The 14,500-nt window shown below is 36.8% G+C and overlaps 2 protein-coding genes across 2 annotated transcripts; one reads left to right on the plus strand and one right to left on the minus strand.

Moving 5' to 3' along the window:
• Nucleotides 1-9,640: 9,640 nt before the first annotated feature.
• LOC9330132 (putative cadmium/zinc-transporting ATPase HMA4) lies at nucleotides 9,641-13,668 on the minus strand. Its single transcript, XM_021013821.1, is given in 7 exon segments — nucleotides 9,641-10,382; nucleotides 10,385-12,041; nucleotides 12,124-12,320; nucleotides 12,411-12,613; nucleotides 12,697-13,024; nucleotides 13,120-13,257; nucleotides 13,345-13,668. Coding segments are annotated over 7 exon segments (3,297 nt in total). The 5' UTR covers nucleotides 13,649-13,668; the 3' UTR covers nucleotides 9,641-9,912.
• LOC110225090 (uncharacterized protein At1g43920, Chloroplastic-like) lies at nucleotides 13,595-14,368 on the plus strand. The gene is made up of 3 exons (XM_021013822.1): nucleotides 13,595-13,673; nucleotides 13,758-13,903; nucleotides 13,970-14,368. Exons 1-3 carry the CDS (start codon nucleotides 13,652-13,654, stop codon nucleotides 14,282-14,284), a joined length of 483 nt encoding a protein of 160 aa, XP_020869481.1. The 5' UTR covers nucleotides 13,595-13,651; the 3' UTR covers nucleotides 14,285-14,368.
• The last annotated feature ends 132 nt before the right edge of the window (nucleotides 14,369-14,500 follow it).

Raw genomic sequence — 14,500 nt, forward strand, 5'->3', positions numbered from 1 at the left:
CAGAACCCGAACAAGTATTCGAGCATACCCGAAATATAAGTACATATATGTTTGAATTTGAATAACCCGATCTAAGAATTTGAATAACCATATTATTATTAATAATTCTTGCTATATATGTTTTATTTTAATTGGACGAAAAATTGATCAAAGGGGGATTTTAGTGAGGGAGAGACACGAAATCAAAAGTTACCAAAATTTTAGTGGAAACCCCCAAAAGTGGAATGTCACGAAAATGGAATCATTGTTTTCTTTATTATTATTTTTGGTACGATTTTCTTAGTTTATCATCCTAAATAATTAACCACAAATTCTTTTAACGCAACGCACCAATGGTCGTCTACTTTTGTAGCTTATCTTATAATATCTACCTATATCTTTTATACTTTCTAATAAAATCTCACATGTTTGCATAGTATAAGTTATGCTAGGAGAAAGAGAGAGTAAAGACGTATACAACTTAAATCATAAAACACTAAATTAAATCAATGGCATATATAAAGTTATAGAACATGCATTGTATGATATCACGGAATGCATGTTCTATGGAAAACATCTAAATTTTATGGTGAATGAAGAATCGGTGAATATAACTAGTGTAAGCCATATATAGGATCATAGATAGATCATCTACGAGTTGAATTATCAATATGTGAATTATATTTCCTTTATATATATATATATATATATATATATATATATATATATTATATATTTCCGTTCCTTACTTACTTTCTTAGAGTTTCGAAATTCTATTTGTTAAATTCAAACAAGAATGCGCTCTTAAAAATGCATCATAAAGTAGTACTGACTCTTATCTTTTACAAACTTGACGATGAAGAAAAAAATATTACATTACATATTATTTTTGATTATGTATGATTAATTTGCATTTTTTGGAGGTGAATAATAATATAAATGTTGTAAACCACATTACGGATGGACTCCATAACCGTGGCCCATGTCCATGTTCTACAAGGCCCATGTCCATGTTCTAGAAGGCCCATGTCTATCTTCTAGAAGATTCGCCCAATGACGGTTTATGTTAGTCTTAGAGGGTTTTGGGTTTTAGGGTTTCCTAGTCCAATTGGGATTTGTCTCCCATATTGTGTATATATATAAGTTGTAACCTCATTCTTTAATCAAAGAGAATACACGAGATTCATAACACGTTATCAGCACGATAGCCTCTAAATCCCTTAGCTAAAGATCTGACACATAAACCCTAATCTCACGATCTCTCTATCTCCATCAAACCCCTAAAACGCAAAGAAATCTGCCTCGGAACTTCAAAGAGGTCGTTCTCTCAAATCGTAAGAACCCAGAAAACGAGCAAGATATCAAATCGAAGCCCTCGCCGAGACGAATCCATCAGTGCAAACGGCTTGTCGATCTGACCACCGACGCGCCCTCACGCACAGATACAGTGTGCGCCGATTTGTTTTGAAAACCCTAGCTAGCTCGTCCGTCCTTTTGCTTTCTCCTTTGCTCGGCGATTCCTTCCAAGGACCATACGCTCGTGACAAGTTGATAACCGAGGTCTTTAGCTCCCGGTTCTAGTCCGTACAACCCCATAAGGTTAAAGTTAACATCAAAACCCTAAAGCTAAAGAACCAACAATCGAACTTGAAAGTTAAGCAAAGAGAAACTCTAAAAACGAACCTTTCTTGATAAGCGATTGTTATTTCCTTGGATGATCCGATTGCTTGACTCGTTTAAGTTGCTAGAAAAGTTATTATTGCTTAATCTCAAACTCGCAAACTCAAAAACACTTAGCCATGGCCGAAACTTTTAAAACCCTAAATCGAATTGGAAACCTAAAACCCTAAAATATAATCGATTGATTGAGGTTGTTTAGGTTGTTAGATTGATTGTTTCTTTTATTGATTACATGCATAAGTTGTTAGAAACCCTAAAACTAAAATCGCATGAACCCTAGAAACCTTAGAAAAGATAATCCTATTGTAAATCTTAAAACCCTAAAATCCTAATTAAAATAGGAAAATCTTAAATCCTATTGTAAATAGGAAAATCCTTAATTCTATTCAAAATAGAAAATTTCCAAATCCTAAATAAAATAGGAAATCTTAAAAATCTAAAATCATAAGTGAAATAGGAAAATTAATCCTAGAGTGAAGAGGAAAGTAAATCCTAAAAGGAAAAGGAAAAGTTAATCCTAATTAAAAGAGGAAATCTAATCCTAAGCAAAAGAAAAAATCTAATCCTAAGCAAAAGAGGAAAGTCAAATCCCTAAGTAAATCGATTCATGGTTCGGTCTCAAATACCGCATGACACTAACGATTACATGATTTTGACTCAAAAATTTTCCTTGTAGATGTTGAATTACAACTTGTATTTTACTGCCCTAAATCTCTTAGGAGATAATTATTTAAAATGGGCAATGGATACTAAGATTATCCTAAAAGTCAAAAGGACTTGGTGAATGTATCTAATAAGGCAATAATACCAAAAGAGAAAGATAGATACAAGGCAATATTAGCCACCATCTTATTGAGAGTCTCATAATCCAGGACTATAAGTCCGTGGATGAGTCTATTGCTAGATGAGCAAAATAATGACTTACTGATAAAAACAGTGAATTACGACCTCATAGATTAACCCCATTACCTGATGCCAATAAGGCCGCAGAGGATAAGAAAGAATCCAAAGAATCTAACCACGTCTAAAGTAATAGACCACACGGCCGTAGCCGTAGTGGATGGAAATGACGTGGTTGTGGCCACTATAACTCATCCGGCCGTGGGAACCACTATAACCGTGGATGTAGACCCAATTCCGGCCGTGGTCGAGGGCGAGGACGATGTGGTATTTCCAAACCACAACACTCGACCAAATGAGTATGCCATAGATGTGGAATGGGGAACCATTGGGATAAGATATGTAGGACTTCCAAACATCGTTGTGACCTCTATCAAGAGAGTGTGAAAAGGAAGAATCCTAAAGCCCATTTGGTATATAAAAATGGTGAACATGATCAAGATGATCTAATAGAGTATGAGACTTCTGATTGCCTAAAAGAATCAAGTTGATAAATCTGAGTTCGACATCAAAACCTCTATGTTTTCTTTGCATTTTATGTTTTCATTGATTGTTATTTCCTTGAATTTATTTTATATTATTTTATGTTTAAAACATGATTCTTGTCCATATAAGAAATGGCCGGGGACAAGAACATATTTGTGGTGGATAGTGGAGCCACACAAAAGATAAGAGATATTTTCCTAAATCTCATAATGAAAAAAATGCCAATATTAGCACTATAGCGGGTATAGCAAATCTTATTGAGGGCTACGGCCAAACCCATATTCTATTACCAAATGGCACGCATCTTGAACTAAGCGATGCCTTATATTCACCCAGCTCAAAGAGGAGCTTATTGAGTTTCAAAGAAATAAGATTGAATGGTTTCCATATTGAAACAAAGGGTGAAGGGAACAAAGAATTCCTAAATATAATTGAGATCACCAAAGGACATAAGAAAGCCTAGAGACTATACCAGCATTATCCACTGGTCTCTACTATGCTAAAATCGATATGATCGAAGCTAATATGGCAACGAACAAAGAGTTCATCGAGAAATTCACTTTATGGCATGACCGGCTTGGCCATCCGGGTCATAGTATGATGCGTAAACTAATAACTAATTCAAAGGGGCACACCCTAAAAGAGAAAAGAGTTATCCCTAAGAATCTCACGTGTGAAGCATGTTCACAAGGAAAACTCATTATAAGGCCATCACCGGCAAAGATAAATAAAGAGACATTAAATTTTCTGGAAAGGATACAAGGGGATATATGTGGACCAATACACCCACCATGTGGGACATTTAGATATTTCATGGTCCTCATTGATGCAAAGACAAGATAGTCGCATGGTTCGGTCTTAAATACCGCATGGACTAGTCTAAAATTGATTGCATGATTCGGTCTTAAATACCGCATGGCCCAGATCATAAGACTGAGAGCCCACTTTCCAGATTTTCCGCTTAAGACTATACGTCTAGATAATGCCGGTGAATTCATGTCCCAAGCGTTTAATGACTATTGTATGTCCATGGGGGTAAGTGTGGAACATCCCGTGGCACATGTACATACTTAGAACGGATTAGCGGAATCCTTCATTAAACGAATTTAATTGATAGCTCGACCATTATTCATGAGGTCGAAGCTTCCAGTAGCCGCTTGGGGACATGCTGTTTTACATGCATCAGAGCTTATACGCATAAGGCCATCTAGTGAACATAAATATTCGCCATCCCAATTATTAACGGGTCATGAGCCAGACATATCCCATCTAAAGACATTCAGGTGTGCCGTATATGTACCGATTGCTCCACCACATAGAACAAAGATGGGACCTAAAAGGAGGATGAGAATATATGTTGGATTTGATTCTCCCACCATTATTAAGTATCTAAAGCCAACCATGGGTGATCTATTTAAGGCTAGATACGCAGATTGTCATTTTAATGAATCCGAATTTCCTACTATAGGTGGAGAGACGAACAAGTTGGTCAAAGAAATATCATGGAATCAAACATCCTTAAATTGGCAAGATCCTCGGACTCTGATGTGTGATTCAGAGGTCCATAAGATAATAAATTTGCAAAAGCTAGCTAATGAATTGCCAGATTCCTTTGATGACCCAAAGAGAGTTATAAAAGCGTACATACCAGCTTGCAATGCACCAGTACGTATTGATGTTCACAAGGAACACAATCAAGTTGCTACAGAGTCTAGACAACGTAAGAAACATGGTAGACCAATACGTTCCAATGATAAAAACCCTCGGAAATTAAAGAAAGGTGCAATAGGAATCCGAGGTTATTAAGGAAACCATCCCAGACATGGAGATAAGGCCGGCCGGCTCTAAGGTACAGGTACCATATAATGTAGCTTGGGACGCCAAGCTGCAAAGTATTAAAGGTCCTGACCATAATAAATCTCAAATCGATTATATCATGTCTGGAACATAATGGAACATATAAGAAATGTCGACATAAGATGATTTTGCATGCAAGGTAGCACTTGAATTTATGAATATAAATGAGGATCAGGAGCCCACGTCCATACTAGAGTGCACTCAAAGACTTGATTGATTAAATGGTACAAGACCATAAAACGTGGAGCTAAGAATCATTAAGAAAATGAATGAGTTTGGTCCGACCTTAAGGACACCATTCGATGTAAAAACCAGTAGGACACAAATGGGTCTTTGTGAAGAAGAGAAATGAGAATAATGAAATCGTGAGATATAAGGCACGGCTTATAGCACAAGGATTCTCACAAAGACCGGGGATAGATTATGAAGAAACATACTCCCCTGTGGTGGATGCTAAGTCTGGCTATATAAAGGAAAAGATTTGATTTGCGGCTAATGGATGTAATGCATGCATATTTATATAAGTCCACTGGATAATATATGAGATTACCAGAGGGTATTGAGCTCAAAGATAAGAAAGATTCTCGAGAATATCACTGCATAAGGCTGGACAAATCCTTTCATGGACTTAGACCAAATGGGCGTATGGAATGTTATAAATGATCCCATTAGTCCATGTATTTTCATAAAGAGGTTTGCAAACAAAGGATTTGTAATCATAGCAGTGTATATGAATAATTTAAACCTCTGGGTAATCGACCAAACAGTTGAGTATATCTAAAAGAAAGACCTAGGAAATAATTAAGTTATGTTTGAGATTACAACCTGAGTACATGAATAATGGAATCCTTGTGCATCAAAATGCATATATTGAAAAGTACTCAAGGATATTTAATAAGGACCAGGCCCGCCCATTGACCAGGCCCAATGGGGGTGAGAATCCTTGGATTGGATAGTGATCCATTTGGTCCAAAGAAGGACGAGGAAGAAGTTCTCGGTCCTGAAGTGCCATACCTCAGTGTCATAGGAGCGTTAATGTACTTGGCTAGCCACACTAGACCAGACATATGTTTTGCCGTGAACCTCCTTTGTCTAAATTTAGTTCATGATCAACCCAAAGGCACTGGAAAGGTTTGAAGGAAGGTTTGGTTAAATTTTAAAGTTTATTCTTCCTACTTTGTTTATTTGGGTTTATTCTATACTGATCTAACCAAAAAAGGTCTAGTTTGCCTTGGTTTAGTTTGTTTTGCTGATGCAGGTAAGATCAGATTATGGCATGGTTAATAAATAGGAACTACGTGTGGCTTGATCCCTTCCAAGGGTACGTAGGCAGCCTTCTTCAAGGCGCAGCTACTACAACATCAAAAACCATCATATGTGAAGACAACGTAGCCATGTATCGCTCAGCTCAAGGATGGCTACATCAAGGGAGATCGGACAAAGCACATTCTACCTAAGTTCTTCTTCACGCATGACCTACAAAAGGATGGTGAAGTTCAAGTGGTGCAAGTTCGTTCAAGCAACAACTCAGCCGATCTCTTCACTAAAGCACTACCGACAACAACATTAAGGAAGCTCACGCATCAAATTGGAATGCGGAGACTTAAGGACTTGCAGGGATGACCAAAACAGGGAGAGTAATGCGTGTTGTACTCTTTTTCCTTCACAGTGGTTTTGTCCCAATGGGTTTTCCTGGTAAGGTTTTAATGAGGCAGCATCCCCAAGGGCATTACAAAGATCCTTTGGCATCTACACGGTTTTGTCATCCAAGGGGGAGTGTTTTAAACCACATTACGGATGGACTCCATAACTGTGGCCCATGTCCATGTTCTACAAGGCCCATGTCCATGTTCTAGAAGGTCCATGTCTATCTTCTAGAAGATTCGCCCAATGACAGTTTATGTTAGTCTTAGTGGGCTTTGGGCTTTAGGGTTTCCTAGTCCAATTGGGATTTGTCTCCCATATTGTGTATATATATAAGTTGTAACCTCATTCATTAATCAAAGAGAATACACGAGATTCATAACAATAAATTTATAAAAATTGGTGAGTTGGAGGGGTTTTTTGCACAAAATCCTATGATATATTAAGTTTGCCCAAAAATAAAGCAGTATTGAAATAATTCATATATTGGATTTTTCTCTGAGTGGTTTTAGTATTCAGAAATGAATATATTTTCCTTAATTTCAAGGTCACCTCATCAAAAATTGGGACATTATAAGGACCATGTCGTGTGTCAAGCCCTAAAATATGCAGCATTTCATGTTCAACAAATTTCTGTTAGAGATCGTTTAATCTTTCTAGATCTACAAATATATATGATATGGATATAGATCATGGAAAATAATTAATTTGATTATTTTTACCATAACCTATTATTACAAGAGAATTCTACAGAAAGTTGGAGAAATTATTTCTATAATCAAAAAATGATTTTCACTTTTTAGTGTCCTAAATATTATAGAAATCCTATATAGTACCAAATATATTAGAAATTATGAAAGACTAGCTAACAAATTTTACAAGATTTTCAAAATAGCACACCGGCCAACCATTAGATAAAGATGGAATCCATCAACCAAAACATGGACGTCGTGATCCTGCACAAACAATCCCAGCCAAATTGTTACAAATAATATAGATATATGAATATGACCCATGTTTAGAGTACTGAGAAAAAGCAAATGACAACAAATAATGTAAAACTCTCGATAGTTAGTGAGGCTGCTAATGTCACTAGCTCCAATCAATTCATATATACATACCAAGTATTTCCCTAGGTATATCCTATTGCTAATCTATAAAATCATGTTTAAGCATATATAAGCTGTTTTAAACAAAAGTAGAGTTCACTACAAAAAATAAAAACAATGTAAAATTCAGTTTTATTATACTTCACCTACAAATATCGACTAGCATTCCGACATTACTATTTAAATGTAAGACTATTATGTCGAGAATTATGACTTGTCTGCGTTATTTAGATTATATTCTCCTCTCTCTTTTCACATAATCTGTTTATCCTACACAAATTATATTTGTTTTGCTTGATATGTTCGATCTAGCATTACTCAATCAGCGACCACAATACAAAACTGTATTTTTTAAGGATTTAAAAATACAATGAGTGGCGTGTATTAATCATGTAATTGGTTAACGTCTTGTGTTTTTTTTAACAGCAATAATAAGTTTTAAAATTTATCAAAATAATGGGGTTTAAAAAAAATGGACTTCTTCTATCTAAAAACAATTTAAGTGACCATAGTCTAACATAAATCCCAATAGCCCAATGGCCCATACAAATTTTGTACACGAGGGTAAGGTCCTAAATTCTAAGGGATAATGAACTCTATAAAATATTATAGGGTAATTCGAAAAAGCTCCAAATTCTTAAATCATGTTTTCCAAAACTACGACAAAAATTCAAAATTATTAAAAATACCACAAATTTGTTTGGTGTATAAGGTTGTTGAAAGTTTAATAAGGGGGTACCAAGTGATTTAAGAATTATTACTAAATTTTTGAAACCTTTATTAAACCTAAAAATTGTACTGTTTTCGGATTTATTTATATATTGTTTTTTTTTATTAAAGTTTTTATGGGGTTTAAAGTTATATTTTACAATGTAAATTTTGTAGGCTATTTTTAGTTATTTGTTTTCAATTCCTATATCCTTCCTAATTTCCAGGCCAGTTCCTATCTCCAAGAACTATCACGCCAGTACCTATTTTCAAGATTTAGTTCCTATATTTTATGAAACGTTTTACTTTACATATATATTTTGACAACGTTTTCTAATCCATAATGGATTATAGACTAGTCTAACTCTTTAAACAAAAAAAGAATTGATGATCATTTTTTCAGTATACGGAACTTCTTAAAATTTGAATTAAGTCCAGCAAATTTATGTTAGAAATTTTTTTTTTTTTTTAATACAAATTGTCATAACTCATAAGTATAAATATTTAAATCAAATTTTGTGCATGACTTTATTTCTAAAAACTCGATCTTAATTAGTCTTGAAACCAAGTATTATCGAGGTAGATGCTCGATTAGAGTTAGCTCAAAACAAATACATATTCTAAGTTTTTTGGGGTCAACATACGACAATTCTTTTATTAATCCCCAATATATTAATAGAGAAACATTTTTTAAAAAAAAACTTGCGAAGATAAAGTCATTTATTTTGATTTTTTGGGGTCAACATAAAAAAAATTACGTTGAAGGTGCATTGTGTTTCAAAGACCATGGAACTTGTTGATAATTACCCTCGGTGTGAAGACTCTCTCAAGACGGTTTTATTACAGGACACATGTACTGGATTTTGCTTCTCTCTTCCAAAAATCTTTTTTTTTGTCAAGAAGGGGAAGAAGAATGATCAGCAATGCTTTGGAAAAAGGAATTTAAAGTTAGCGTATAAATGAAAACAGGCCTTAAAGGATTTGTTAGTCTCTTCACAATTCCATTTAGTATCATCATATAGTATTTGGCACAGTGTTAGCATCTTGTATATAATCCCTCCATCTTTTAGCATTTTCATCAGCTTTATTATAAAAGCTTTTTTTCGGTGTGATCATTGTTCTTTTATCTCATCGATGAGAAATCATATTATCTTAATATCATTTGCTCCTACCCTTTCACAGATTCATTAGATCATGTCCTACTTTGGTTTCTACTCCTCCAGTCATTTGGAAAAGAAAGGAAAGATTTATGAATGGTGGTAATTGGTAACACTAACTTTGATCCAATATCTGTTTTGACTTCTTGTTGTGTTTGGTTTAAAGACTCCAAGATCAAAGTTCAAACACTTCAGGATTTGGCATACATAAAGGACTAAAAAAGATCACTAGCATTGTCTTTATGAATAACACAGTTGCTTAGTCTAATACTACTGCCTTTGCTGGAACAAATTTATCTATGTTTTTTAATTTCGCCATTAATGGAATGCAAGACGACACGTTGTGTGAATAGATGGATGCAAGAGTTTAAGCTATTCAATCGCAATCTCCATCAAGCAATCACATGGTGGTGGTGGTGGTGGTGGTGGTGGTGATGATGGTGGCGGTGGCTGCAAAATTCTTTTGCATAACTCCTGCAACAGCTTTTACCATTGTGACGCTTCTCTTTTTCCTTACATTTCGATGCACAAGCCTCTGGAATCTTCACTTTGCAACAGGTCTCTGACTTAACGGCTCTGTTTGAGCTCTCACATTGCTCATCCTTCTTCACTTGCAAGTCAGATAGCACCAGATCAGTAGAACTAGTGCAACAGCTTTGACTAGACACTTTCACTGTTCCACAGCCTCCGGATTGAGCACTCTCCACATTGACCAACTTTGAAGACCCTTCTTGTGTCAAACAAGTTCCACAACAATGTGATTTGCAATCACCACCACCTTCAGTTTCCAAGCCTGAAACCACCAAGCTAACAGGCTTCTCACCACAGATTTTTGTCACTTCTTTGTCCATACAACATCCGAGGAACAATCCATGCTGTCTGTCTCTTCCTCTGAAGCCAGAGTGATTTCCGTTGTTTGCTTTTCATCGTTGCAGCAACCAGACTTGCAATGTCCTTCATCCTTTATCTCCAGATCACAATGCTCCTCCACTTCCCCTTCTGTGTTTCCACAACAAACCAACTTGAGATCATCACAACATACACCAGTTTCCATGTCCAAACCTTCCTTCTCCACCAACACAGCATGCTTCTTCTCATGGAAGCTTTGTTTCACTGTCCCCTCATTCACACAACATCCCGAGAAGCAATCTTGATCGTCTGTCTCTTCCTCAGAAGCAAGAGTTATTTCCCCGGTTTGTTTTTCATCGCTGCAGCAACGAGACTCGCAGTGTCCTTCAATCTTTATCTCCAGATCAGTTTTTCCTGCAACTTCCCCTTCTGTCTTCCCACAACAAACCAACTTGAGATCACAACTTACACCAGTTTCCATGTCCAAACCTGCCTTCTCATGGCACCTTTGTGTCACTGTCCCCTTGTTCTCGCAGCCAGACTTGCAGTTTCCTTCATCTTTAATCAGCACTTCTTTCTCCGGGTAAGATTTGTCCTCACTAGCAAGCAACAAACCTATTTCCTTAACCTTCTTCTCTTTATTGTCGCAACAGCTTGTTTTGCAGGGTTCCTTTCTCTGCAACTCTATTTCCAAACCAGTTAATGCCTGAGGAATAATCTGCACCGGGACAACAATTTCCTCAGCATGCTTCTTCTCCTCGCAATGGCCAGATTTGCAGTCTCCAGCACTCTCCATTTGCTGTTTTGGTTTCTCACAGCAGCTCTTTGCCACTACTTCCTCTACCTTCTCACTTTTGTTAGCACAACAACCTGAACCACCTTTCATTTTCAGGTCATGTTTGACATGACTAGACTTCTTACATGAGCTCAATGAAACCATGTCTCCCACTGCTTTTCTAGTTTCCTCACCGCAACAGCCATCTCTCACAAGTGGCTTCACTTTGTCTTGCTTCTTATCGCCACAACAACCAGGGTGAGAATGATCAGAACTGGTTTTACTACTTGGTTTCATCATCACAACCTTCTCTTGATTTTTCTTATCTCCACAACAGCTTGAGTTACATTGACCATTCCCGCTCTTTGTTAACAAGCCTGCTTCTAAGTCCACAACATCATCATCATCGCCTTCGAGTTTCCTACCATTCAACATAGATGTTGAAGCCCTGTAACACTTTTTGTTCCCAATCTTTTTCTTCTCTCGCAGCAGCAACATACTATTGAGAATCACAAGCAAACAAGTCCCTACATCAACAAGAACCGCTGCCCAAATCAAAGGATGACCAGCAAATGCCAAAGCCAGTATTCCTGCTTTTAAAATGATGGAAAGAAACACGTTTTCAACAACTTTGCGCCGAGCTCTTCTCGCTAGCTTCACCGCTTGTGGTATCCGTCTTATGTCATTAGACATCAGAATAATATGACCAGTCTGCGTAGCAAGCGCAGAGCCAGAAATTCCCATGGAGATACCAATATCAGCTATAGCTAAAGCTGGTGCATCATTCACACCGTCCCCTACCATTGCGGTTGGTCCTTCTTTCTTAAACTCTTGTATGATTTTGGATTTATCTTCAGGAAGAAGTTCTCCATGTACAACATCTAAAACATTCCCTAGCTGTTTCATAAAACATGTCAAGGTATTATTAAATAACCTCTTGGCTTTAGAGAGTGATTAAAATTATGGTTTTTAGTTTCACTTGTTCTTGAGCATGCATTGCCGCAGCTTGACTATCTCCAGTTAGCATTGCGGTTTTGATTCCTAGAGATTTCAGTTCTGTCATTGCTTGAGATACACCGGATCTACAAGCATCAGAAAGATTGAAAACTCCAGCTAGTCTTTCACCTACATAGACGTATCCAACAGTGTTTCCACCTTTGGTATCAACTTCAATCTCTGGAAGTGTCAAGAAGAAACAGTCAAGTGATCAGACTAAAGAATAACAAAACGTCAAAAAACTACATTAAGTTTTTTTATTACAAGTACCTGTTGAACAACCAGCTCGAGAAGCAATCCTTTTATTCCCGATGTAGATATCGTTCCCTTCAATCTTCCCGTAGATTCCTTCACCTGGAAAATTCTGGTAGTCCTCAACCTCTTCAGGCCTAGGCTCAACAGAAACGGATTTCGCGTAGTCCACGATTGTTGCAGCCATTGGATGACTTGATTTGCTTTCAACACTTGATACCCTGAAACATTGTATAACAAGAAAGTTTCAGTCATAAGTTATCTCAGCAAACTTGTTTTAGTCAGAACACAAGTTTAGTTTTACCAGTAAAGCAAGCTACGTAGGGTTATATCTCTAGAGAGTGACTTGAAATCTATGACAATGAACTCTCCTCTAGTAATAGTCCCGGTTTTGTCGAAAGCAGCGATCTTCATCTTTGAGAGAGTGTCCAGATAATCAGCACTTTTGATCAGAAGCCCGGAAGTTGCTGCTTTAGTAAGTGCACAGAAAGTAGCAACTGGTGTAGAGAGGATAAGACCACAGGGACAGCCACTGACTAACACAACTAATGCCAGGTGGAACCAATGTTTAAGGTTGTGGACCTTCATAATAACCGGGACAATGGCGACGCAAGCTGATACTACGATGATTGCTGAAATAAAACAAGAAACACAGAGGTCTCAAATTACGCGATTCAAGGACATAAAGAAACCCGGAAAAATAAGTTTTGTTTATGTTTTTGCTTACCTGGAGTATAGTACTGAGAACATTTGTCTATTAGTCTTTGGGATTTGGTTTTACTGCTCTGAGCTTCTTCTACTAACTTAGCCATCTTCGCAACCACGCAATCACCCGCTAAAGAAGTTGTTTTCACACTTATGTAACCTGCAAAACACAGGGAGATAGATCAAAAGAGTGAAAGATAAAACAAAAAGGTATAAAGCTTGAAGCTCTTAAAAGAGGATTACATACCATTTAGATTGATAGTTCCAGCCCAAACCGTAGAATCTCTCTGTTTAGGTACAGGAAATGCTTCGCCGGTTAAGGTTTTCTCGTCTACTTCACAGTTTCCATCCACCACAATTCCATCAATTGGTATGGTTTCACCAGCTTTAACCGCTACAACTGTGCTAATCTTAACCTCATCTACTTCAACTTCTTCACCAGTCTCTGCTATTATTGCCTTCTGTGGAGCTAAGCTCATCAGAGACTGCATTACCGCTGTTGCCTGAGATTTGGGGGTTTTCGATTTTCTTTGAATCCAAGTGATTAGCATCCAATGTCTTCATCATATAGTTCAGGTAAGTGATTCTTGTGTTCGTTTTAGTTGTTGTACATCAATTTAGATAATATAGATGAGAATTTTGATTTTGAATTTGTTGAAGGGATGAATGGTAGCTTCAATCGGCGTGGAGCAGAAAGAGGACTACCTAAAAAATGTAGATGTGGTGCAGAATCTGTAATCAAAACTGCAGATACATTGAAGAATCCAGGGAGACTTTTTCATTGTTGTCCATATGGGTCAAAAGAGGTATTGTTGGTTTTGATTTATCATTTAAATAGAAGAAAATGATGTATAAACATAATTTTGTTGTAGGATAATGGACATTTGTTCAAATGGACCGATATAGCTATGGTTGAAGAGATGAAAGAGGTTGAGGGAGTTGTTGAGAAGATACAAGCTGAGATGGAGAGTCTAGCATGTGAAACACGCACATGTGAGGCCGTTGCAAGTAGCTATGAAAAGGAGATTGAAGCTATTAAAGCACTTGCAAAAGGATGTGAGAAAGAGATTGGAGAGCTCAAAGCTATGATCGTTTGCAGTGAGAAAGAGATCCAATCTCTACGTTGTTTCAAAAATATCATTGTATGTAGTGTAGTCTTGTTTGTGGTGTATGTTTTCATCTTTTAAGTGTTTGTATGAGGAATGACTTTGTTAAGTTAAGAGAAATTTGTTAGTTTGAATTGATTTTGATTGAGTTTTAGTTTCAGTTTGAATCGATTTTGATTGAGTTTCAGTCTCAATTTGTAGAGATATCGACACACAAAATTGCAGGTTTAATCTCTTTGATTTGCAGGACATTAGGACCAAGTCTCATTAGCTAAAAATAAATCAAAATGCAGGTTT

This window comes from Arabidopsis lyrata (genome assembly GCF_000004255.2).
Source record: "Arabidopsis lyrata subsp. lyrata unplaced genomic scaffold ARALYscaffold_1, whole genome shotgun sequence".
Lineage (NCBI taxonomy): Eukaryota > Viridiplantae > Streptophyta > Magnoliopsida > Brassicales > Brassicaceae > Arabidopsis > Arabidopsis lyrata.